Source organism: Rhincodon typus, chromosome 22 (genome assembly GCF_021869965.1).
Source record: "Rhincodon typus isolate 14 chromosome 22, sRhiTyp1.1, whole genome shotgun sequence".
Taxonomy (NCBI): domain Eukaryota; kingdom Metazoa; phylum Chordata; class Chondrichthyes; order Orectolobiformes; family Rhincodontidae; genus Rhincodon; species Rhincodon typus.
The window spans coordinates 16,739,577-16,767,223 of record NC_063353.1 but is presented as its reverse complement, the minus strand read 5'-3'; the positions used below and the strand labels follow the sequence as shown (position 1 = coordinate 16,767,223).

Here is a 27,647-nt window from a genome sequence, read left to right as displayed (position 1 = left end):
CGTTATGTAAACCCTGGGGTGAGTTCACCCAAAAGTTAATTTTTCAGGCTGAATCCTAATTTCAAACGTAAACCAATAGCCTGGGCTCCAGTAAGAAGGTGATAAGAATAACAGCAGGAACAGGTTATTTGACCAATAGAGCCTGCTCTGCCATTCAATAAGAGCACCAATAATCTGTCGCCTTAATTCTACTTTCAGGTCTACTCACAACACCTTACCACTCGCTTGTAGACTGAAAATCTGTCAGACTCCATTTCAAAATATTCCATGATCCAGCCTGCCCTCTGAAAGAAGAAATTCCTCATCATCTGTAATCTATTTTTAAATTCCGCTCAGTCTACCTGCTAACAGTGATGGATGTACAAGGATCCCCAGATCCCTCTGTCATGTAGCATTCTGTAGTATCTCCATTTAAATACTATCCTGTCTTTCTATTCTCCCTCCCAAATAGGGTACCCTTCCACATTCACACAGTGTCACCCATTTGCTGAATTCTGGCCCATTCATTCAACCCATCAATATCCTGGTGCACTGTCTATATCCTGCTCACAATCTACTTTCTGACCATAATGTGCTATCCTGGGGACATGTTTCTATATATTGCAAATGACTACTGCTATTTTTTTTAAGCATGGATATGTAATATAATGGTATTAAACAGTGTGTTATGGACCAGACCAAACCCCCTTCAAATATATCAAGAAGATAACCTAGACCCAAACTTTTTCTTATTTAAAGGCAAGTGTGAGGTGCTGTGTTCCAGATGTAATTCGATCGGTTACACTCCTCGGCTTTCAGCAATGATGTGGAGGTGCCAGTGTTGGACTGGCATGGACAAAGTCAGATGTCACACAATACCAGGTTATAGTCCAACAGGTTTATTTGAAATCACAAGCTTTTGGAGCTCAGTCCCTTCATCAGGTGAAGTGGAAGATGAAGGCACTTCACCTGACGAAGGGGCTATGCTCTGAAAGCTTGTGATTTCAAATAAACCCGTTGCACTACAACTTAGTAGCGTGTGACTACTGGCTTTAAGCAAAACACACTTTATTCTTATTCTACAGTTAAAATACAAACAAAAGAAATAAGAATTGGTCTAACTTTACCTCTATTGGAAAACTTAACACAATAATAGATTATTTAAGTACTAAACTGTTCCAACATACCAACATCCCATAAACACACCCTTGGCAAATGGAAATTCAGTAAAACAGATGGACCATAGAAAACATTCTATCTGGACGCATTACAGCTTGGTATGGCAACTGATCTACCCAGGACCATAAGAAACTACAGAAAGTTGTGAACACAGCTCAGACCATCGTTCAAGCCAACCTTCCACCCATTGATTCCATCTACACTTCTCATTGCTGCGAAAAGGCAGTGGGCATTACCAAAGACCCCTCCCACTCTGCATATACTCTCTTCCAACTTGTTTTGTTAGGCTGAAGATACAAAAGCTTAAACACGTGCTAACAGATTCAAGGACAGCTTCTTCCCCACAATTAGACTTAACGGACTTCACAAATTTCAAATCTAATGTTGATCTTCCTTTTTGTGCACCTCCTTTGCAGCCGTAACTTTGTATTCCTCACTCTGTTCAATCACCCCAAGTTCTTTGTGGCTTCATATGTTATGATCTGCTTGCATTACACACAAAACAGAGCTTTTCACTGTACTTAGGTACATATGACAATGATAAATCGAATCAAATCAATTTTGGCAGCTGAAGGAGAGCCCAAGCTATTAACTGTAACAGAGAAGTGAATGCCGGCTTCTATATAGCCAACTTGAAAAGACAGCAACGGCTGGAAGTTAAACTGAAACCCTGATTTGTGGGAGTCTGACTCCACCCATTCATGCTGCTTCTATTGTTGCAACTTAAAAGAAAAACCCTAAAGCCTCACAAGCTGTTTATTGGCTTGGAACAGACAGCTCTATGCCTCTGTTTTAATGTCTCTTCTTAAAAAAAAGGATAAAATACACCTCTTAAAGCCATAGTATCATCGCAAGTGTGACATTTGAGGTGTAACAAATGATAATTGCAGGCATACGTGAAGATAATTTCTTTAAAAAATCCCCACAAAATGCAATGACAACAGACTTCCAACAATGTAGCTCAAAGCATATTGCTCAATCTCAGAGCCAATCTATCAGACTTGCACTGGAAAAATCGTGAGCTCAAATTACAAAAAAAACTGTGACGTCACTTATGCACGTTAAAACCTACACAGGAAAGCACATATTTCAAAGGTACATCACCTCATGGATGATTTTAAATCATCAAAACCTTTTAAGTATTCATAGAACAGCTTACAAATTGCCCTATGTATTGTACTAAATTCCAGATACGTAACTATTATGCTGAAAGTAAACATATTGCTATTCTATGTCACAAGTATAATAGCTGGACTTAGCCTCAGCTATACTTCAACAGTGAAATTCAGATTTAATCTGCTGCCATTCAGTGGCAAAAGTAAATACTGCAGGTGCATAAACAATGAAATTCAGCATAGCTGAATTAACTGCTTCAGTTTGGCCATTTAATGTAAAAGTCCCAGGTTAACAGTCTTGTGTTTCAGTGGTAGTGTCCTTGTCTCTAGACCAGAAGGTTCAGGTTCATGACCCTGAAGGTGTGTCATAACATATCCAAACAGGTTAACTTAATTTTTGCCTTAAGTCTCAGGCAAAACCTATCTTTTTGACCGTAATTTCAATCACTCCCATTCATATTCAAAATTCTGGTTGGTGTTTGTTTCTTATCTGTAAAGCAATCTGAGATGTTTGCTTATTAACCTGTAAAGTAAACTGGGATATTCTACAAATGTCAGCAGTCCATTAAGAGACTTACCTTTGCATTCCTGTACTATGTTGTGTGCTTCTTTTGGCAGAGAGGACACCTCCAAGTTAACAAAACGTGCTAGTACTTCCAGTCCCTTGTCATTGGTCAGACCACTTTGCACAGAAACTGAGAAGTTATTACCTGCAAAATATTAAAAATGTTAAATGAGCATTTCTCTACGAGTTGTACTTCCTAAATTCATAAATTTAACAAAGCAATATTTCTTAAAAACTAATAAAGTGGTTCAACATTTCCAGTCATAACTGGAAACCTCATTCAATCCCTGCATTACAAGAACAATAAATTTTCCATCTTTTCTTTAATTTCATCCTCTGAAGTTGGCAACGAATGTTCAGACACAACGCTACTGTATCCAAACAGTCATTAAGCTATCTATGGAGTCCTTGAAGAATCACAAAAACTCACAGGGAATCTACAGGGTCTTCAATAAAACTGACAACCCTACTTTTTTTTTTTAATTCACAGCATCTTTTCATATTCTCCTGCCTTTTTCCAAAACCCTCGATTCCCTTACTGACTAAATATCTGTATCCCTCAGGCTTCAGTATGCTTGCCTTTGCCAAGGGTGTGTTTATGAAATGCTTCTATATTGGAACAGCTGCTGTTACTAGTTAAATAATCTACCATTTTGTTAAGTTTTCTGATAGAGTTAAGTTATTCAAATTCTTCTTTCTTTTGTTTGTATTTTAACTACAGTGTTAAAAATAAAGCGTGTTTTGTTTCAAGCCTAGTAGTTTGACCAATCGAACTGCATCTGGAACACAAGGCCTTACACTCGCCTTTATAAGAAAGAAAAAGTTAAGCTATCTTCTTTACAAGATACAGGCCTTCCATCTCATGTTCAGCAACTTGCAGTGCAAAATATCATAAAAATTAAACAGGTCAGGGCAAGTCTAATTAAAGTTACTGTTCACTGAACAATTACACAAATTCTGGGCCATTGGTCTTTTGGTGACATTATGTCAAGATACATTAATGTCTAGTGATTTGCATGCATAGACACCTAAATCCATCAATTTTTCCACACTTACTATCATCAAGAAAATATTCCAATCCCTCAAAACTAAAGTGGACGATCACAAATCCCCACAATGTCACTATTCAGCTAACTCCCAAACAAGTCACAAAGTTAATGGCAAAATATGCGTTTTCATCTTTGTTTATCATCTCCTTTGAAATACATTTTCAAAGTTCATTCGACAACACTCCTGTTCCACCATGCTATTCATTTCAAAAAAATTCACCTGGATTCATTTGCCATAACATACCTTACACAAATTAATGCTGACTAACTTTGATCAGCTGATAATTGTTCAAGCCACTCTATCTCCGATAACAGATTCCAGCGATTTAGTTTATTGTCAATTGAAGAAGAACCTGATAGGGTGTAGTTTCCTGCCTTCACCCTCCATCTCTTAAATAACACACTTACATTTGCAATCTTCCAATCCAAAGCCAAAATTGCTGATTTTAGAGAGCTTTGGAAAATTATGACTAATGTACCTGCAATTTCCTTACCTATTTCTCTCAATAGCCTAGGGTGAAAACTAATAGATCCTGACTTTTTCCTTCATCTTAAATGCCATTATTTGCTTCATTGCCATTTTAAAAACTCATATTACACCCATTAAATTAACCCCTTTGACTTACTTTTAGTTTCTCGTGTAGGAATGGCAATTTGTATCCATCTTTGTAGTGCAAGAAGGCAAAGCAGGTATTTAACAGGTCTGCTATTTTCTAATCCATTAGGATCTTGCCTGCATCTCACTTTAATGAATCCACCTTCTACTTTCTAATTTCACTCTCCTTGTACAGTGAAAACAAAAATGCTGTTAACGTTGATATCATCTTAAAGTTTTTTTTTCCCTTTAGTGCCACAAAAGATATTCTTTGCATTTATCTACAGTTCTCACAGGCTGCTGGACTTCTACTTTTCCTTGCATTTGTGCACATCTTTCCCTTTAGCTTGATGATGTCCCTGATCACATTTGTTAACCACAGTGGGTAACAATGTAACTGCAGTCTTTGCCTGAAGTGCCCTGGTTTTGTATAATTGGAAATAATTCTTCAAATACTTCCCCACTGTTTATGACAATCCCACCGGATCTATCACCAAGCATGAATCCTGAAGCCCCACGTTCTATTGCAATCCACACTCAATCCTGTCTGAAGGAAGGCCTGTAGCAGTTCATTCGCATTCATTTCCTCAATATGGAAGTATTTCCCACAAGGCACCCTCAAGAATCAATCACAGTCTATCAACAAGTGGTCAAGTTCCGCATCATAGAAAATGGCCTCGTCTACAAAAGCATGATTTAAGAAATGAAGAAGCAAAATCTGGAGTAGGCAAACTCTCAAATGCCCCGCCAGCTTAGCCCCCTCACTGAAAAGCATTTAATTGCTCCTGTGAGTCAAATTCATTTCTATTTTGATTGAAAATACGAAGAGAGTTGTCTGCTGGTGAAAACAAGGATGGTAAGAAATAACGCTTTCAATGCTCTGGCAGTACATTCTCGAGAAGACACGGGTATCAAGCAATACAGCTTGGCATTACGGTTGTCTTACTGCCAATTCATCCGAAGACCAGTAGGACCATTAGAAACTGCTCTATTCTTCAAGACTCATTTACATGTTGACAATCATGCTGGCCTTGTACTCTTCAAAACTCTCAACCTCTAAATGTTGACCCTATTGTAGGGTCAACAAGAGTAAAGAGATAAACACGTAGCTCAAGAATTAGTCTGGGAGAAAGGGGTTGGAATTCTTGGGACACTAGCATCAGTACTGGAGAAGGAAGGAACTCTTCCGATAGGATGGAATCCACCTGAATCATGCTGGGACCAGAAGGCTGGTGAATCACATAACTACAGCTGTAGTAATGGGGCTTTAGAATAAATTGCGTGGACGTGGGTTCAGTTGCATAGATATTTATAGAAAAAGTTAAAATGGAGGTGGAGGGTGAGCTTAGCAGAGGTTATTAAAGTTTCCTGAACAAGTAATAGGACAGAGAGAATGGAAAGGGTCAGGAATCTAACTTCAGGCACAGGAGAAAAAGGGAGAATTATGAGAGGGGAAGCAGTCAACGCAGCACTGAGGGTGTTGTACTTAAATGCACACAATATATGAAACAAGATGAATGAGCTTGTGGCGCAGACTGAAATTGGCAGGTATAACGTTGTGAATATCATGGAGACGTGGCTGCAAGGGGATCAAGGCTGGGAACTAAATATCCAAGGATATATTTCCTATTGAAAGGAGAGGTAATTGGACAGAGGGAGCAGATTGCCTTGTTAGTAAGAAATGAAATGAAGTCCATAACAAGAAGTGATATAGAGTCAGAAGGTGTAGAATCTGTGTGGGTAGAGTTGAGGAAGCACAAAGATAAAAAGACCCAGATGGGAGTTACATACAGGTTCCTGAGCAGTAGTCAGGATGTAGGGAAGAAAATAAATTGGGAGGTAGAAAAGGCATGTAAGAAAGGCACTATTACAATAATCACGGGGGTTTTCAATATGCAAGTGGACTGGCAAAATAATGTTGGTAGCAGATCCCAAGAAAAAGAATTTGTGGAATGTCACTGAGATGTTTTTTTGGAAGCAGCTTGTGGTACAGCCCAGTAGGGAACAGGCAATTCTGGATTTGGTGATATGTAATGAGGCAGACTCAATTAGGGAGTTGAAGGTGAGGGAACCACTAGGGGGAAATAACTATAATAGGATAGAATTCACCCTGCAATTTGAGAGGGAGAAGCTGGAATCAGATGTAATGGTATTACAATGGAGTCAAAATAACAATGAAGACATGAGGGAGGAGCTGGTCAGAGATGATTGGAAGAGAAGCCTAGCAGGAGCAGCAATGGCAGGCGTTTCTGGGGGTATTTCGGGAGGCATAGCAGAAAGTCATCCCAAGGAAGAAGAAACATACTAAGGGGACCATGGCTAACAGGGGAAGTCAGGGACGGCTTTAAAGCAAAACAAAAAGCACACAATGTGGTGAAAGTTAGTGGGATGCCAGAGCATTGGGAAGCCTTTAAAAACAAGCAGAGGATCACTTAAAAATAAATGCAATAAGAGGGGAAGATGAAATGAGAGACAGTTAGTTAGTAATATAAAAGAAGATAGCAAGAGTTTTTTTCATTTATACAAAAGGTAAGAGAGAGATAAGAGTGGACATTAGAGTGCTGGAAAATAAGGCTGGGGAAGTAATAAACAACAGCAAAGAAATGGCAGAGGTCTGAATAGATCATTTGCATAAGTCTTCATGGTTGTAAACACCAGTAGTATATCAGAAGTTCAAGAGGGTCAGGGGACTGTGTGAGTGTAGTCACTAAAGAGAAGGTATTGGCGATGCTGAAAGCTCTGAAGGTGGATAAATCATCCCAGAGACCTGAAGGAGATTGTAGAGGCACTGGTGATGATCTTTTAGGAATCACTGGAATCAAGGAGGGTTCCAGAGGACTGAAAAATGGCTAATGTAACACCCCTGTTTAAGAATGGAGGGAGACAGAAGGCAGGAAAATAAAGGCCAGTTGGCCTGATCTTGGTCATTGATAAGATTTTAGAGTCCATTATTAAGGATGGAGCAGTTGGAAATGCATGGTAAAATAGGACCGCGTCAGCACTGCTTGGTCAAGGGGAGGTTATGTCTGGCAAAGCTGTTTTTTTTTTTTTTTTTTTTTTTTTTTTTTTTTTTTTAAGTTTTTTGAGGAGGTAACGAGCAAGTTAGACAAAGGAGAGCCAGTGGACATGATTTATTTGAATTTCCAGAACACATCGCATGAAATGGCTACCTGACAGAAGGCAGAGAGTGACAACAAAGGGGTCTTTTTCAGGAAGGCAGATGGTGACTAGTAGAGTTTGGCTGGGTCAGTTTTGGGACCACAGTTATTCACAGTATACATTAATGTTCTAGAAAAAGGAACTAAGGGCATTGTTGCTAAGTTTGCAGATGACACAAAAATAGTTGGAGGGACAGCTAGTGTTGAGGAGGCAGGAGGCTGCAGAAGGACCTGAACAGGCTACAGCAGTGAGCAATGAAGTGGCAAATGAAATACAATATGGGAAGCTGTGAGATTTGGCAGGAAGAATAGAAGTGTAGGCTATTTTCTAAATGGGAAAAGCCTTTGGAAATCTGAAGCACAGGGGACTGTGCATAGAAATGTTAGTTCAGGATTCTCTTAAGGTTAAATTCCAGTTCAGTTAGCAGTTAGGAAGATAACAGCAATGTTAGCATTCACTTCAAGAGGGCTAGAATACAAGAACAGAGATATACCGCTGAGGCTACATAAGGCTCTGGTGAGACTGCATTTGGAATATTGTGAGCACTTTTGGGCCCTGTATCTAAGCAAGTAAGTGCTGGTTTTGGAAAGGGGCCAGAGTAGGTTTACAGAATGATTCTGGAGACGAAGAGCTTGTCATATGAGCAGCAGTTGAGGACCCTGGGTCTGGACTCAATGGAGCTTGAAAGAAGGAGGGGAAAATCTGATTGGAACATACAAAATACTGAGAGGCTTGGATAGAATGGATGTGGAGAAGATGTTTCCACTAGTAGGAGAGACTAAGACCCAAGGGCACGGCCTCAGAGTGAAGGGACAACACTTTAGAACTGAGATGAGGAGGAATTTCTTGAGCTAGGTGGTGGTGAAAATCTGGAGAACTCATTGCACAGAAGGCTGTGGAGGCCAAGTCATTGAGTGTCTTTCAGACAGAGATAGATAGGTTCTAGACTCGTAAAGGGATCAAGGGTTAGAGAGAGAAGGCAGAAGAATGGTGTTGAGAAAAATAGCAGCCATGATCAAATGATGGAGCAGGCTTAATGGGCTGAATGGCTTAATTCTGCTCCTATATCTTATGGTCTTATAGTAAAGCAACTTAAATAGCTTGAGCATATGCATAAACCAAATCTACAAACCTTTTACAACTTGGCTTCTTAAGACATAAAAGACGGTGGAAAAGCCAAAGATTAGAGAATCTGTGAAAAACAATTATTTTAAGCAGAAAAATCTCATTACCTGTAACTATATCAGCAATGCTCTTGTCTCTGCTGGTGATTAGAATACGACATTGAACATCAAAACACTTTAGCACCCAGCTGTCCCAAATGTCATCCAGAACCAAAAGGGATCTAAATTAAATTGAAAAAGAATCTCAGGGTGTGCAGTGTGCTTTATTACCAATTAACAGCTTGAAGGTGTGACAATTCTTAACTACAAGGAAAGAAACAGTTAACAAATGCAGATTTCTGGATCCTTCCACTCTGACCTTTACAGTTTTCCGACTGATTATGCATTTTTCTGAAAAATGCATTTAGTCAACGTCGGAAAGTCTGACATGATGCATTTAAATTGATCCTTTATTCTTTGAAAGTTATGTATAGTTGAAATGCAAGCATTTCAAAGCTCATCCGAAGTATTTCGCATTTGCCACATTATCCAATTGTTTGATACAAGGAACCAAAATAATAGCACAAATGTTGTACTCATAATGCAAATCTTCAGACCATCTGACATAAATAAATACAAATTAAAGGAATGATTATGCTGTATTAATATTTTAAACAACTTTGAGATATCTTGTTCCGTTTAGTGATTGGAACTTAACTTTAGAATAGTGACTAGACGCGCTTATTTAGAATAAATACAAGAGAGATTTTATCTTATTTTTTACTAGAGATTTTTATGTCACCTACCTGGGGTATTTACGTGCCATCAAGAACCGGAGTCGGTCCCTAGCTTCCTCAATGTTAAGAGGTGGACTTGGGTAAGTATGGGACTCCTGGTTAAGTCGGCTGCAGAGATTCTGCAGTTTAACAAGGATACCTGCACGGTCTTGCTTTCCAACTGCTACCCAGTGTACTCCTCCAGGGAAACACGCTGCCAAATTACAGTTCCAAAGATTGAATCAAATTATTGAACTTTGAAACAAACAGTCTAACAATGTTGCAGAAATGAAACTTTATGCTTGAACATTAAGAATTAACAATAGTGCACTTGTCTATTTAGGAAATGTTACTCAATGCATGGTCGCACTGCTCAAGCAATTTTTTTTTCCATTCAAAAGTAACTGCACATAAGCTGCACTGAGTATCTCTTTTCTCTCTTCAAGCAGCTTCACAGCAATACAACTAGAAAGGCCGCATCTATTCTGAATCAGCGTCATTCTTCAGCTAAGGTGGAGTCAGCAATACAATAAAGCTTTTCCCATCCTCACTCGGAGTCGTTTGCAAAACAAATGCAACTGCCTTGATACTTTCTCCTCACACCCCCAAACTTCCAAAATATTTATGCTACAAACTTAAATTCCAATATCACACTCCATCTGTGGCACCAGAGAAGATGTGATCCACATGTGCTGGAGTGAGCAGCAGGCACAGAGTCAAAGTTTCCCACAAACCAGAAAAGGCTCCAGGCCATTCGGGCACTCCATAGCAGAGTCATACAGCACAGAAACAGACCCTTCAGTCCAACCAGCCCATGCCGAACATAATTCCAAACTAAACTAGTCCCACCTGCCTGTTCCTGGCCCATATCTCTCCAAATCTTTTCTATTCATGTACTTATCCAAATGTCTTTTAAACATTGTGATTGTACCCACATTCGCCACCTCCTTAGGAAGTTTATTCCACCTGCGAACCATGCTTTGTGAAATAAAACTGCCGCTGATTTTTTAAAAAATTTCCCTCCTCTCACCTTAAAAATGTGCACTCATGTCTTGAAATCCTCCATTCTAGGGAAAAGACAACTACAATGAACTCTATCAATACCCCTCAATATTTTATAAACATCTATAAGGTCACCTCTCCACTTATGTTCCACCTATGTCCCAGCCTCTCCAGCCTTTCTTTATAACATCATAGAATCCCTACAGTGTGGAAACAGGCCCTTTGGCCCAGCAAGTCCACACTGACTCTCAGAACATCCCATCAAGACCCATCCCTCTATAACCTATCTAATCTACACATCCCTGCACACTATGGGCAATTTAGCATGGCCAATCCATCTAGCCTGCACATCTTTTGGACTGTGGGAGGAAACCGGAGCACCTGGAGGAAACCCACGCAGACACGGGGAGAATGTGCAAATTCCACGTGGACAGTTGCCCAAGGCTAGAATCAATCCTGGGTTCCTGGCACTGTGAGGCAGCAGTGCTAACCAATGCGCCACCATGACACTCAAACCTTCCAATCGCCAGTCTGAAAAGCAACCCTCCATCACCACTCTCTCTCTCCTGCCATTAACCTGATGATATTTAGGTCTTCGAAGGCCGTTTTGATATAAATGGCTACAAGATTCTATATTTTTCACAACAGTCACTCAGAAAGTTTAAAGGGAAATACATCTCACTTAATGTTTGCATTAGGTCTGCTCTTCTACAAATAGAGGCCACTTGTGTCCTGGCAAGTTGTCAAAGGAATATTAGCACAGTGCTCTGATAAGCCTATTCTCCCTTGTCAAACAGCCCAGGAGACAGCTTCCTGGTTAGTTCTATCAAATCTCTGCACGAGTGGGAGTAAGTCTGGACAGCCAGGCTGCTGAGGTGTTAAAAGCCAGAGATGCTGGTCCATCAAGAAAAACAGTCCTTCTGTTCTGGACACCTGCTGTAAAATTGAACTACCCACAAAACAGACACAGGCCTACTTTCATAGTTCTTTAGCTTCCATAAGGCCAAATAAAAATAAATGTCATTGGAATAAGCACAGCAATGAACCTTAGTGTGCTTTTTAAATGGTACATATACAAATGGTACATAAATGGTACCTTTTAAACATATACGGTTAATCTTTAATATTTACATCATTATACAATAAATGAAAACTGCGATTGTGAATAATCTGTGACCTTGTTTCTTTCAGTAACTGATACTCGCAAACATCAGACATGTAACTTGAGAAGGTAAGCAGAGACTGTGAGTGAGTGTTAAGTGGAATGTGGAAACACGAGTGAAAGTGTCATGAATAAGAATCTTTCTCCTACAAATTCCTAAATACTGCTGCCTGTGATGTGGCTACACCCTTTCCATATCCTCAATACTCTGCTTTAAGGATTTCACGTCTTGCCCCTTCTTCCACTTTAGGGATTGCGAGGCACAGGATTCTTTGCAGAGAGACAGAAAAAAAAGCCCTGGAACACAGTGTGTGGCTATCACTGCAGCAATCCACCTGACCCCACCCCCACTCTGAATTTTCATGCCTTGTTCAATCCTGGTACATGTGTGAATTTAAGACACCCCATGAACCTCTTGTTTCACTGATGTCAGGAGACAGGGAATATTAGCTAACCTTTGCTACCAAACTGCAATCTTATGATTTGCTTTTGATTTCAAAAGTAACTTGCCACTCTAGGTAGGTGCAGCATAAAAGAGACATGGCAGCTCCCCGAACGCCTGGCATTAACAAGAACAAAGTTGCGTCTGTGGTGACAAATTCAATGAATATTTAGTAAATAAAATCCCTTTTGGCTAATTAAATGAGAGTTCACAATTGGGGTTCATATTTGCCTTCCCATGCCATGAAATACTCTTCAAAATTCTTGAACTTTATAAAAAATGGTTCACTTATCTTTCTGGCATGATCAAAAGTGATGAACTGAGCAAGCCTAACACAGAAAACATTAGTCATTTGCCTTATGCAGCAATGCATCCCTAATTAAGTAGTCCTACAGGGAATGCTTTCTAACTGCCGACCGAAACTGTGCTGTCAACTATCTTTATTCTCAAAATAGTCAACGCAAATTAATTTAGAATGCTGCAGTGTTGTGTGAGAAGTATGTATCCAATTCTGCGGCACAGCCACTCTGTACTTGTTTTGACATTAGGATTTCAGTGGGGTTTACTGGTGAGTGTGTGTTTATGCCGTCAGTGTAATTCCAGAATCTGCTCTCCCAAAATGTGGTTGAAACCCAGCCCACTTTGAATAGAACAAGTTAAGAGTTTAAATTTTGGTGGCTACAGATGAATCACTACAGTGGTAGTTGTGGTGGAAGCAATTTTAGGGGGTGAATTAGGCACCACAATTTGAAGTGCCCGGACATACATGAAATGTATTTGCATACTGGTGCCAATGCACAATATCAGTATATTCATCATCAGTATTAATAAGAAGTCACAATGCAAACTCCAAGCTGCTGATACTTTCACATGTTATATATACCACATATGAATGAATGTACTTGGCCATTCGGCTAGATTGCAATTATCTAAGATTCCCTACATGTTCAAGCATAAAAGCCTACGAAAGGGTCAGAACCACATTCAGACACATTGCCTACAACTTTAAGATAGGCAATACCTAGTCAGGCGTACTAGGTGTCAGCTATGGTTCAGTCGGTAGCAACTGTGCCTCTGAGTTAGAAGGCTCAAAGCTGGCATTCCATTGCAGCACCTTTTCACGTGAGAAAATATTGCACTGTCGTAAGTACCATCGTAAAATTTGACGTTAAAGTGAGATGCTGTCAACCCTCTCAGGTGGGCCTAAAATACTAATTTGAAATTATTTCCAATGTCCTGGTGAATATTTAATCCTCATCACTAAAACAGATTATCTGGTGTTTGGAAAGCTTCATATTTACATTTTTTTGGAGGCTTTGAATTTTGAAGTATAGTGGAAATGAATTTATTTCAAGCTGTGGAGATACATGGCCTCATTTTTTTTTTTAAAATGAGTCAACGAAAGGATATTCGAACTGTGTTCTGAGGAAGGGTCACTGGACCCAAAACGTTAACTCTTGTTTTTCCTTCACAGATGCTGCCAGACCTGCTGAGCTTTTCCAGCAACTTTGTTTTTGTTGTTGCTGTTGTATTGGAACTTTTGCTTTAAAAGGCACTTCTTGGAAATCACATGACTTCACCTAATTGCTTGGACTCACTTCTCGCATGTCAGTCACCCGGATTTTATGACAGTTCTGTTTGAACCACATTTTGCAGGCGTGTAGAGATTGTTTTGATTTTCAGTTGGGAGCTGGACTGTCCAGTCTAATGAAGATGCTTCTAACTTCAGCTCTCTTGTTTCTGAAAAAGCCTTTGTTATGTGTCCAGTGTAGTATCTGGGATACTGATTTAGATGGTCTCATGAAGGGACGGAAGTGGTGAGAAGGGTGGTGCATGAGGGGGAGCATGGAGATTGGGAGAGAGAAGCAGCAAGTAGAAGGGATTGAAATGTAAGAAGAGGCAGCGAGTGAGGCAGGAGTGGTTTAAAAGACAAACAAGCATACTGCACAGTTATGACATAACTCAGCATATGATAGAAACCAAAGTAAAATGAAATTGGGGTAAGTACTCCAATTTACAAACCATACTTAAATGAAAAAGCGTGATTAGAACATAATTTAAGCAGCAGGTATCTGTAAATTGCCAGCTATGTAGTGTTTTGGGATATCCTCCGATTATGAAAAGAATTAAAGTCATAGAGTTGTACAGCACGGAAACAGACCCTTCGACCCAACTCATCCATGCCATCTAGATATCCTAAATTAATCTAGACCCATTTGCCAGCATTTGGCCTATTCCCTCTACACCTTCCTATTCATAATCCCATTCAGATGCCTTTTAAATGTCATTGTACCAGCCTCCACCAGTTCCTCTGGCAGGGCATTCCATACACATATTGGCCCCTTAGGTCCCTTTTAAATCTTTCTCCTCTCAGCTTAAAAATTCTGAAAAATGCCCTCTAAGTTTTGGACTCCCCTATCCTGGGAAAAAGCCCTTGGCTATTCACCCTATCCATGCATCTCATGATTTTATAAACCTCTATAAAGTCACCCCTCAGCCTCCGACACTGCAGGGAAAATAGCCCCAGCCTATTCAGAGATAGTAAGAACTGTAGACGCTGGAGTCAGAGATAACACAGTGTGGATCTGGAGGAACACAGCAGGCCAGGCAGCATCATAGGAGCAGGAAAGCGTTTCTGAAGAAGGGTCCCAACTCGAAACGACAACTTTCCTGCTTCTCTGATGCTGCTGGACCTTCTATGTTCCTCCAGCTCCACACTGTGTTATCCCAGCCTAATCAGTGTCTCCCTATAGCTCAAACCCTCCAATCCTAGCAACACCCTTGTAAATCTTTTCTGCACCCTTTCAAGTTTAACAATATCTTTCCAAAGCGGGGAGGCCAGAACTGAATGCAATATTCCAAATCCAAGAGTTTTTTTTTTGAACAAAGATGGAAGAAAAGAATAAAAAGTGTGAAGTTTCTCAACACGGAAACTTACTGGTTATAACAGTGTGATTCCTCAGAGCTTCAGCTGCTAATACTGACTTTCCACAACCTGCCATCCCATATATAGTAATCCACCCAGGTTCGTTTTCCAGCTTGTAGAGTACGTTTCGGATAGATCGCACAAGTTCTGGACGATCAACAAACACAACAGGGCGCTGTGGCACACCACCTTCACAAAGTATAGTTTGAACTAGGAAGAAAAGAAAAACACAAGAAAATAGATATTGTTGTTATACAGGGTACTGGTACAGAAAAATTAAACACTAGTTACTTGATGGAACATAAAAATATATATCGGCTCTCGGTTCAATTTTCACCTTCTGCTGTTCTTTTCCTTTCTCGTACCCAAGTACCTGAATTTAAATGGCATGATCATGTGGCTATTTGGTGTTAGGGTCAAAAATTGGTTAATCAGTAAATTGCCCGAATCATTGAAGGAATCAGATGACTATCTCTATACTTCATTTAAAAAGCGAGTTTCATTCAAGGATCCGATCTGAAATTTTGCTAACTAAAAGCTCAGGTCTTAAAAACGCAGGTCTACCAGCATCTGAGGAGAGAGAAACAGAGTTAATATTCCATCTTGATAGCCCATCATTGGAAAGTTTGGTAAACTTCTGGCAGAAAGCTACTAATCCTTACAGATGAAAGATGTACAGTTGTATTCCTGATGGTACCAATTTACCAACAGTTAACTGGTAATCAGTGAGACAAGGTGTGGTAGAAACTAATTGTTGAAGTTGAGCTGCATATATGCTTGAGGAACAAAGGGTAAATGTAGCAACTTTTGGATTGACTCCAGACACCAGCTAGGTAAACAGACAGTAGTTTGACCTCCTTCAAGAAAAATACCACCTTCACAATAGGATTCTCACTCTCCACGCGAGGACATCACATTTCCTCCACTAAAGACATTTCATGGTAGCGGTGTGGCATGTGACGAAGGTCATTGGATCAGACTGTTCACCACACTGAACAAATGTGGCCCCTGAAACTTTGCTGCAGGATTTAAGACAATCCATCTAATAACACAGTGACTTGGACTGTCCAACTTATACTTAAAAAAAAAGAGAGATGTCATACAAAAGAAGATGACTGTGGCTGCACTGATTTGCTGCTTTGCATGGAGTAGTGTGGAAACATTTGCCTTCAAGGTTGTTGCAGGATCATTCTTTCCTTTTCATTCCTTTTTCTACTGCAGCTCTCTTCCTCACTTCTTATCTCTCTTCAAAATTATTTTCTTCAGTTTGTTTTCATTCAGTATCATCCATACCCTCTTCCCCTCCGTCAATACCGGATAGAAGCAGTATTACACTGACGATCTGTTCCAAAAAGTGCCAGACATATAGTGAACTGAATGAGGCCTTTCAAAACCTCCACACTTGTCAAAGATTACCATCAATACTTAATTATCCTGCAAAGGCAACACTTCAGGAAAGATCATATAATTAATGAAGACTGAGCAATACAGAAAAGGTTCTTCGCTTGGAGTTGACACCATATTACAAGTTATCTGATAGACAAGTGCCTCAAAGTGTCCAGCATAGTGGGTATGAGTGGAATGCTTCTGGAGCCGAAGGAGGTCAAAATGATCATGTAACTCGACCGGGAACAGTTGTACTTATTCACTTAGCTTACCCGGAGGTGATAGGTTTGAAATGAGGCCATGAAAGGCTTTTTGTAGTATGATTAAAATTTGCAATTTGAACCACACACTGCGAACTAATGCAGGTCAGTAAGGAGTCATATTGGCAAAGTTTTCTGCATGCTAGACTGTGGAAAGCAGACATTCTGATGAGTGGAGGCTTTTGGAAGATGAAGAGGAGGAGACCAGCCAGGTCAGTTTTGAAATATTGAAGTCTTAAGGTGAAAAAGACTCAATTGAAGGCTTCAGATGAAGATTATTCGAGATAGAGGTGAAGGTTCACAGAATCACAGATGTAGAAGTAGACATCTTTGTGATGGAAAGGATATGGGATTGGAAACTCAACTCAAATTCATAGGATGATGACAAACTTTTAATAATCCAACAACACCAGCATCAGGCATTCTCCTTATAATCAGAGTTAAGGCAGACCTTTGGAACAGAACCCCTAAAGATTTAACCTGTACTTTTCCATGTTGGAATTTGACAAAGGCTATCAAAATATGAAACTGCTGCACTATCACAATGCTGGCGATATTCATCATGATAAATAGAGGTACCAAAAGCATAAACAAAAGGGTGAATAGTATAGATAAAAAAGCTAAAAATCAGCAGTGAAAGGATATATTTAAAATTATACATAAACGAGCAACCAGTTTTCTTGTAATGCAATTTTTAATCTAAAACATTCTAGACGTCTTGGATGGCTGGGTGGATCATTGGTTCTGGGCCACGCAAGTCTGGTCTAAAAAGAATGAAATAACTTCAGTCAGGTTAACAGTGGGAGCACAGCAAATGTCTTCAATTGCTTTTGCAAGGGGCACTAAAGAATTCCAACTCAGCAACTTGAAAGTACATATGCAATTATCACCCAATGACAGGATCACACTCACTCTCATGCTTCCTTGCTAGTACTCACTAATCCTCCATGAAATATTAGTAAATGGAACAAGTATGGAAGAACGTGAGGTACATAGGATTTTTTTAAGTTTTAATTAGAAGTGATAACCTCAAAATGACATTAAATCTCTTTTTCAATAAATATATTCAGGAACAGCATGACAGCTCAAGGGAAAACTGGGGAAAAAGATTTAATATAAACCCAAATGACAAAACCAAAATATGAAGACAGTTTAAGACTTTTGAAAAAGCATTAGTGCATTATATACACGAAAATATTAAAGAGCTGGGTTATGCTCTAAGCAGCGAAAGAACAATGCCCACCAGTCACCTCACAGATAGCTATCCAGAGGCTTTTCACAGACTTGTCAGCTGAGCTTTCCTCTCATCTGCTGTTTTTTTCAGTAAAGGGTCATAACCTCTACAAACCCATCAAGAAACAGTGGATCTCTTCAACCACAAGACAGATTGAGTCCAAGACAGCAGATACAGAGTAGGAAATATAAATGAATTGAAACGATATACAGACAGTGAAATAAAGGTGGAGTTAAAGAACAGAGATGGGTGAGACAAAGTTTAAAAAAAGTTTTTGAATCACAACATTAATTTTCTTCTGAAGGAATGAGATGCCACACTTATAACAAAAAAATTGCACATGGCCAGAGAGGTTGTTAATTAATAACTATTATTTATTACACGTTAAAACTCAGTTATTCCTGATTGTAGTAGACTGAGCTTATCCAGTTATTCCAGACTGAAGTACTTTAACAGGATCCTGCCTTTACAGTCATTTCAATGTTGAGTCCCAATATGTGAGGACTGCAACAATGCACACTGTGGAATAGCAAGCTCTTACAATTTCTGGTTTCTGCATTTAACTGTCCATGTATGTACTTCTGAAATTGCTGTCAAATGTCCTTCATTATAACAGCGAAAATAGACTCCTTATTATTTTCATCACCAACTCTGGGCCATGAAGAGAAGCTGCAGGAAAGATTGTGACTTCAAAAATAAATCTATTCTAGGATCACTGTGTTATTGTTAATCAAAAAGGCGACCGGAAATAAATAGAGTAACTACCACTAGAGAAATGCGTTAAGGAAACTAATGGGGCTAAAGGGCAAGTCGTCTCCTGGACCTGATGGGTCTGTAGAATTTTACAAGAAGTGGCTTCAGCGATAGTGGACATACTGCTGGCAATCTTCCAAACATCCTTAGATTCTGGAAAAGTTCCAGACGACTGGAAAACTACCAATGTAACATCCTTATCTTAAAAGAGAGCCAAAAAAAGGTAACTATAGATCAGTCATCAACAGAGCCAGCATGGTTTCATGAAACAGAAAATATGCCTGACAAATTTACTAGGATTCTTTGAAAAAGTAAAGAAGCAGGATAGGTATAAGGGGCAGAAGTGGATGTAATATATCTGGATTTTCAGAAGGCATTTGATAAGGTACCATAGGTTAAGCTACTTAATAATGATAAGAGTCCATGGCGTTGGAGGTAGTAATTAGCATGGCTAGAAAGACTGGATAACAAATAAAAAATAGAGTTGGGAGAAGGGGGAATGCTCAGGATGGCAACCTGTAACTAGTCTGTGCCACAGGGATCAATGCTGGAGACATAAGTATTTACAATATACATATTAATGACTTGGATGACAGAAGTGAATACAATGTTGCCAAGTTTGCAAATGATGTAAAAATAGGTGGAAAGTGCAAAAGATGAGGATGCCACATATAGCCTGCAGAGGGATAAGTGAGTGGGCAAAAGCTTGGTAGATGGAATATAATGTGGTAAAATGTGAGGTAGATGAATAGAGTAGTTGAACATTATTTACATGGTGAAAGACTACAGAAAGATACAGAACAGAGGATTTGGGAGTCCTCATGTATGAATCACAAAAAATTAGCAGGCATATTCAGTGGAAAATGTAATTTAGGCCTTTGTATCAAAACAAAAGGAGTAGATAAGTAGGGAGCCTTCATTAAAACTATGAAAAGCACTAGTCAAACCTCAGCTGGAATACTGTGAACAGTTTTGGACACTTATCTAAGGAAAGATATCCTGGAATTGGAGGGAGTCTAAGGAAGGTTCACTAGGCTGATACCTGGTATGGACAGACTGTCTAGTAAGGAGAGATTGAGTAGGTATGGCCTATATTCATGGGAGTTTAAAAGCATAAGAGGCAATGTTATCACATTCGTATGTTTCATTCAAAACAAGATTCGTAGGGGTCTTTTCTAAAAAATTTACAAATGGGACACAGGCATTGTTAGCTGGGCCAGCATTTTATCACCCATTCTTAATACCCAGAGGGTAGATCAAAGTCAAACTCATTGCTGTAGGACTGGAGACAGATGTAGGCCAAATTAGGTAAGGACAAGAGATGTTTTCTTCTGACAGTCAGCAACAGTTTCATGCCCATCATTAGTCTCTTAACTCAAGATATTTCATTGAATTCAAATTCCACCATCTGCCCTGGTAGGATGTGAACTCAAGTCCCCAGAACGTTCGTCTGAGTCTCTGGATTAATAGTTTAACAATAATACCATTAAGCCATCACCTTCCACTAAAGTGTGCAGAAGTAGGGTAGCTGAGGAATCTGAAATCATGGATGAAGATTTTAAAATCAATGACCATGTAAGTCAGCAAACAGTGGCGATTGGTGAAGAAGACTTAATGTGAATAGGACACCATCAGCAGATATTTGGATGACCTCAAGTCTTTGGCAGGTTAAACATGGAATGAATGCCAGGACTGTATTGCTACAGGCAAATCTAGAGGTAACAAAGGCATGAATGAACATTTCACCAGCACAGTGATGATGCGTCAGCATGGAGATATATCAGTGCTATGTGAAAGTGCAAGAATCAAGTGTTTTATTCAAGTTTTAAGTCAGCTCACAGATGATTTGACCCAAAGGCTATGTGCAAAAAACATTTTTTTTAACATTGTGAATGGGTGGGTCCTGGACTGCACATTAACCAGATGATGGAGGCTGAGGCAATCATGTTTTTTTTAAAAGAATTAAAGGATCTGAAGAGGAGAATGCGTGAGGTTACAGGGAAAGGGCAGGGGAAGTGGGGCTAGCCAAATTGCTCTTGTGGAGGTCTGACATAGACTCAACAGGCTGAAAGCACTTCTTCTGTGCTGCAATCATTCTATGCCTGTGGAAGTTTGCAGACAGGGTTTATCAGCAAGAGTATACCTTATGCCTGCAAAGGTCCAAGTAGCATTCCAGACAGTGTCTGTCAGCTCTAGTTTTCATGATAACAGGCATCCAAACTGATACAATTATTGAATATCTCCAAGCAAATCAAAGTAGCCACTGGCAGCTATAATCAGTGAACCTATATGCTCCTTTAATTATGTTTCATGGCTTGACTGTTCCGCATGTGGCGGCATTTCAAATGAGAGATTATCGGGATGAGGAAGGAAGAGCAACACGAGTTTGGCCCAGTAATTATAAATTAATCGGGGGATCATTCTCTCCTCCACAAGGGAAGGAAGTAAAAGGTAGAAGTTTCAGAGATGCTGCTCATACTTTCTGAATCCTCCTTAGATAAAGGACTGGTGCCAGATAACAGAAGGAATGCAAATATTACACAATCATATTTGATATGGAACTTTCAACTGCAAATTCAGTCAGATTAATGTCAGTAGTGGGGAAGCTTTTTAGAAACAATTAAAAACCATCACCACCACATGGACTAAAAAAGAAAAGCTATGATGGATCTGTTAAGAGCAAATTATATTGGATTAACTTGATCTACATTTTTTATTGTGACAACACAGAGGATGGTTAAGGACAGTGCACCAGGGATGGGCAAGAAATGCTGGCCAGCCAGCGACGCCCACATCCCACAAATGAATTAAAAACAACTTATGTATATGGACTTTTGAAAGGCTATATTAGGCTTGTTCGTAAAGTAGAAACCGATGGGATAAAAGGGCCGGTAACATTATGATGTAAACTGCTTAAGGAAGATGTGGTGATTGGCTTTTTTTTAAGACTGGAGAGAAATATCCAGTCGTGCAGTCTGAGACATGACCTAAAACCGAACATCAAATTATTCACATTTCAGGATCGTCACTGATGTTATCTTTTCTGGAGATCTTCCCTCCATTGCCACCAACTTGTCAGTCCCTGAATCCCTACAAGCCTGCTTGCCACTCTTTCCCAAGATTCTCAACAGTATTACCTTGCTAGACTTATCTGATATTCTGTCTCCACTCTACTGAACTGATTTCTTCTACTGAATCCTTTTGTTTTCTCCCTTGATCAGTTTCCTCACATCTACATCATTTTAATAACTTCCATCACACAAGAGTTTCCAATTTGTTGGCCCACATGGTCTCAGTTTTCTATGGATGTTCAATCTTACTACGCCTCTATTCCCGGATCAAGATGATTTGAGGACTCGCCACTTCTTCCTTGAATAAAGGCCCAACCAGCTTCCGTCCATCAGCACCCTCCTTCCCCAGATAATATTTTCTCACATTGAACAACTTTTCCTTTAACTCTCCTAATTTTTTTCAAATAAAAGGCATTGCTATGAGAACACACGGGGGCCTGAGTCTGCCTACCTTTTTGTGGGTGACTGTAACATTCCCTGCTCCAGTTCTACTCAGTGCCCCAGTTGGAAATCTCTTTCTCTCAGTACATCAATGGTTGAATTGGTGCTCTTTCTTGCTCTTAATCCAAACTTTGAATCCAATTTCTGCTCACCAGCGCACGATGCATCTCGGACTCTTCCTTTTTCAACTTCTGCCCGCTTTCCTGGGGATTGCTTATCAACAAATATTCACTCCAAGCCCACTGCTTCCATATTTATTTCTGAATATTTTCTACACATCCTGTTCTGAGATGCCTCTGGAGCAGATGGAACTTGAATCCAGGCCTCCTGGTTCACAGTCTGCTTAGTATCACTGCATCAGAAGAGCACTCCTATTTATTTTTAAGGTTAAGGGGAGAATTTTAATAAGGTATAAGCTTTAATAAGGTAATAAGCTGTTTTCAATAATTGAAGGACGGATAACTAGAGATCACAGGCTTTTGGTGATGGACAAAGGAATTAAAGACATGAGGAGTAACATTTTAACGTGAGTTGTTAGAATCTGAAACAGTTGTAAATTGTAGAGTTCAAATAGAAATTGCATAAATATTTGAAGAACTAAAATATTCTGTGATATGGGCAAGGAGCAAGAGAGTGGGTTTGCTCTATGAAAAAACTAGTGTAGGCTGTATGGGCCATCTCTATACAGTGGTTCCAAGTGCTAAGGGAAGGGAGTTCCTTTATTCAGTGTTCACATTTCTACTGGTCATATCACTACCTGTTTCTCATGTTACACATAGAGGTACATCAAAATTTCACCATTTTGAGACTCAGTGACACTGCAAATAGAATGAGAATCTCAGGATAACTCAATAGCAGCTTCAGACGCATAACACAAGTTTATGAAAAGCTCCAAATAACTCATCATTTATATTTTCAGTCAACTTTCATGAACTGCACTACTACTTAATCCAATTCTTCTGAAGGAATCAGTGGCCATATGAACACCTCACCACAGTAGCTGAGACCTCAGGAGGGTAAAAGGACTCTAATCTGTCCTGTTGGAGCGTCACTACCCAATCAGTCAAATTAATTACCTTTGTATCACTCGCCAAAATCTTTTGTACTTTCATGCTGTAAGCTTTTAAAGTGGATATTTCCCATAATGCTAGTTTTTACTTCCCCGTTTAGAACAATATACTTTGTCAGCTGACCAAAATCATTTGCCTTTAAATAGAACGGAAAATGATTTTGACATTCAGACATGTTTGATTCCACCTTTCTTCCCTCTTTGTTTTTACAAGCAACTTCTCCACCCTTTTATTTGTTCAATTCTCTTCTCTTGCCTCTGACTCAAAAATCACAGCATGATAATTTCTCATATTCTTGCTCCTGCCTGCAACATGGATAAGAGAGGCCAAGGTCTCAATTAAATTTTCAACAACAATGCTATTTTTGGATATCCCAACCAAATATAAGCCTTTATGTGCAGTATCAAACCATTTTTCTCCTCTCCAGAAGATATCTCACTCAGCAGCTCAGCAGGGAGTTATCTTTACTGCGTAGGTAAGTTGAAAGAAAAAGGTTTCATGTAATTCAAACCCACAACGACTCCAGTAATGCAAATGTAAATCCCAGGAAATATCGCTTTCATGTCAACTGCTCCATAATTTCTTCAATTCCATTTAACGGTTGAAGGCATTGCCAAAATAAAAACACCCACAGCACTAAGATCAATGAGGTCTCTCTTCAGTACAAGTATTTAACATTACATGCTCTTCAAGAAATCTGTGGCATAATTGCACCAGAAAAGTAGTAAAACAACTTTAAGGTCATACATAGACTGCAAGTAAATTACTAGCTTACTTAAGCACATATAATTTTTAGATGCATATGAATCACAATAGAAGGAATATATAAGCCATTTAAGTTACCAAGACAACCAGAACAATGTCATTCTGCAGTAAATATACTCACCAAAAGCAGTTGGACCATCTATAGATGTTTTATTTGTAGAAGCAGAGACAATTGGAAGGCCATCTTGAAGAAGCGCGGCAAGTTCTTTGTATCCTTCATTCAGTAACGCATTGTAGAAAGATATGACAGCACAATTACCCTTTTGAAGGATTAGGTTTATAAGTAAAGCAGCTCGTTCTTTCTGCGTAACCTGAAAAAAGGCAGAAAAATATCATAACTGGGGATTCATTTTCCAGCGAAACACATTCAACAGAAAACAATTTGGCATTGCATGAATTTGGCCATCACTTTATTGTGCTTTCTTAGATCATAGATCATAGAATCCCTGCAGTGTGGAAACAGGCCCTTCGGCCCAACAAGTCCACACCGACCATCAGCGCATTCCACCTAGGCCCATTCCCCATAACCCACGTAATCTACACATCCCTGAACACTATGGGCAATTTAGCATGGCCAATCCACCTAGCCTGCACATCTTTGAACTGTGGGAGGAAACCAGAGCACCCGGAGGAAACCCACACAGACCCAGGGAGAATGTGCAAACTCCAGACAGACAGTCGCCCGAGGGTGAAATCGAACCTGGGTCCCTGGCGCTGTGAGGCAGCAGTGCTAACCACTGAGCCACACCGCTTTGCTAATTTTCCCTTGGAAAGGTAGTGGTTATCATGCACCAGTTTATTTTCAATTTCAAAAATAATACTTTATACATAAAAAATATCTCTCTCACACACACACACACACACACACACACGCGGTTTGGTTCTGTACAGTAGCAGATCAAGGAAACAAATAAATTTTGGAGTTTGACTCTATCCAACAAACAAGCCAAAAGCATCTCTTACTTGTGCAACATTATATTTACATGTATTTGAACCACTGAGAGGGTCTGATAACTGAACAGATCCCGTTTAACTTCGGCAGAAAGGCCTCACGCTGCGGTCTTTCCCCACTGCACCTCAGCAGCAGCTGCCCCAAGCTTTAGTGCATTCGTCAGCACGTAGTCCTGGACCTTGGAATGTGCCAGTCTGCAACACTCAGTCGGGGTCAACTCCTTGTTCTAGAAGACCAACAAGTTTCAGGCAGACCAAAGAATTTCTTTCACCAAGTTGATGGTCCTCCAGGTGAGGTCGATCTTTGTCTTGGTCTGTTTATCATGCACCCCCAGTTGTTTTGACTATTAAGGTCGGGTCACAAGTTTAGGAGGTTTTGTTCACGAATCTTAAGAGAGTTGCTACAGCGCGTAATACACCTTACACCATGATGCGCCAATGGTGAAAGGTGTGTGTGGTCAAAATAGTAGGTGGTTGCCTATCACTGGTACTATCAGCCTCCGACAAATTTAGGTGAATTCAATGCTTGAAGAGTTTTTAACCATGACACTTAATAGGAAAAGTAATTTATGCATGAAAATTTACTCTTAGCTGAACGTTATGAACATTTTGTGAGCAAATCTCAAAGTTCAAAAAGTTTGTCATTAACAAAACTGCTGTATCTTAGCCGAATATCATTACTACCAAGACATGACGTGCTAATATTCAGCAGTGTCTAGAAGATAAAGCAACTTATAGTGTTGATTTGTCAGTGATAATATGAGGCCTTTTTTTGCACCAACACAACAACGGAAGAAAACAATGAGTAAACTAATTTGACAGTGATTACAGATGAGCATTAGCACAAAAGAGCAGATTAAATCCTAGACATGCCAATAAGCAAACCCGCATATACATCATTAATAATAGCTTCCTACAGTTAGTTACCTGAGCTCTAACCTTCTGTTCATCCTCAAGACTCAGAACCTCTTCACTTATGAGGTGATCCATAATATATGAGGTCTTGATATCTTGCTCAAGTGCAGAGCGATTTTGTAATAAACAACTGCGCGTTCGTTCATCCATGTTAGCAATGATTTCCAGCTGAAGGAGCCTTACCACACCCCTACAAATAAAAGCAGAAATATTGTAGTAGCCCACAAAATATTCAAAAATGATCAAAATTAATCTGAAGTTGACTTTTTTTAAAATTCAGTCTGTGACATGGTTGCTGCTGGCAAGGCCAGCATTTATTGCCCGTCCCTAGTTGCTCTTGGGAAAGTGTCGGTAAGCTGCCTCTTGAACCTCTGCAGGCCATTAGCTGTAGGTAGACCCACAATGCTGGTATGGAAGGAATTCCAAGATTTTGATCCAACAACACTGTAGGAACAGCGATATATTTCCAAGTCAGGATGGTGAGTGGCTAGAAAGGGAAATTGCAGGTAGTTGCATTTCCATGTAGTCGCCGCCCTTGTCCTTCTAGATGGAAGTGATTATGGGTTTAATGGAACTTTTTATCGATCTCTGGTGAATTTATGCAGCGCATATTGTAGATAATACACACTGCTGCTGCTGAGCATCGGTGGTTGAGGGAGTGGGTGCTTGCAAAGGTGATGCCAATTAAGCAAGCTGCTTTGCGTTGGATGGTGTCAGGCTTCTTGAGTATTGTTGGAGCTGCGTTCATTCAGGCAAATGGGAAATATTTTATCATACTCCTGACTTGTACCTTTTGGACAGACTTTGGGGAGTCAGGAGGTGAATTACACACTGCAGTATTCCTAGCCTGTGATCTGCTCATGCAGCGACTGTATTGATATAGCTAACCCAGTTCAGCTTCTGGTTAATGGTAATGTCTAGGATGTTACTCATTCTTGGATGTTTAATGACAAAAGAGATGTAAGTGCCCAAAATGGGCAGGCAGCAAACTGCTTTCTCAACTGTAAATTGGTGAGTAATGCAGTAACTGAAGACATCTTTATTCCCATCACTGAAAGATACCAAACTGCTCTCATAGGTAAATACCCTGAAGTAGCAAATGTATTATCTGTTAACAATATTGGACTGGTTAGGATCAGCTAATAAACATTCATATTGCAAGCTGAAAGGTTTTACTGGAAAGTGAGCAATTATCATCATGTTGGATCACTGGATTTTGTTTTTACATTTATAGTGGAAGTAAAATAAAATGTAACATTTCCTCTGAATCATTCAGCCCATCAAGTGCACACCAACCCACTGAAGAGCATCCCACCCAGAGCCAACCCCTATCCTATCCCTGCATTTCCCATGGCTAATCCACCTGACCTGCACAGCCCTCAATACTATGGGTAATTTCACGTGGCCAATCTACCTAGCCTGCACATCTTTGGATTGTGGAAGAAAACCGCAGCACCCAGTGGAAACCTACGCAGACACAGGGAGAATGTGCAAACAGACAGTTGCCTGAGGCTACATTTGAACCCGGGTTGCTGGCGCTGTGAGGCAGCAGTGCTGACCAATGAGCCACCCACTTTTTCAAACTCTGCCCAACTTTAATAAAACTGATGCTGTGATGTACTAACTTCGATATTTTAACATAATTTGAATGCCCTGCATTAAGATTCTCTAACGTTGACCAAAGGCAGTCAAATACAAAGTTCAAGGCTGGATGAACACAGCAGGCCAAGCAGCATCATAGGAGCAGAG

At 39.8% G+C, this 27,647-nt stretch overlaps 1 protein-coding gene across 2 annotated transcripts in view; it reads right to left on the bottom strand.

Moving 5' to 3' along the window:
* apaf1 (apoptotic peptidase activating factor 1) overlaps positions 1-26,076 on the bottom strand; it is a 172,377-nt gene extending 146,301 nt beyond the window's left edge. For both annotated transcript variants that reach the window (XM_048610315.1, XM_048610316.1), the window contains exons 1-6: positions 25,911-26,076; positions 24,154-24,343; positions 15,065-15,262; positions 9,551-9,734; positions 8,874-8,986; positions 2,852-2,983 (exon numbers count right to left, since the gene is read on the bottom strand). In XM_048610315.1, the coding sequence (XP_048466272.1) occupies positions 2,852-2,983; positions 8,874-8,986; positions 9,551-9,734; positions 15,065-15,262; positions 24,154-24,343; positions 25,911-26,048 (955 nt within the window). In that variant the 5' untranslated portion in view covers positions 26,049-26,076. The remainder of the gene's footprint in view (positions 1-2,851; positions 2,984-8,873; positions 8,987-9,550; positions 9,735-15,064; positions 15,263-24,153; positions 24,344-25,910) is intronic.
* Positions 26,077-27,647: the final 1,571 nt, after the last annotated feature.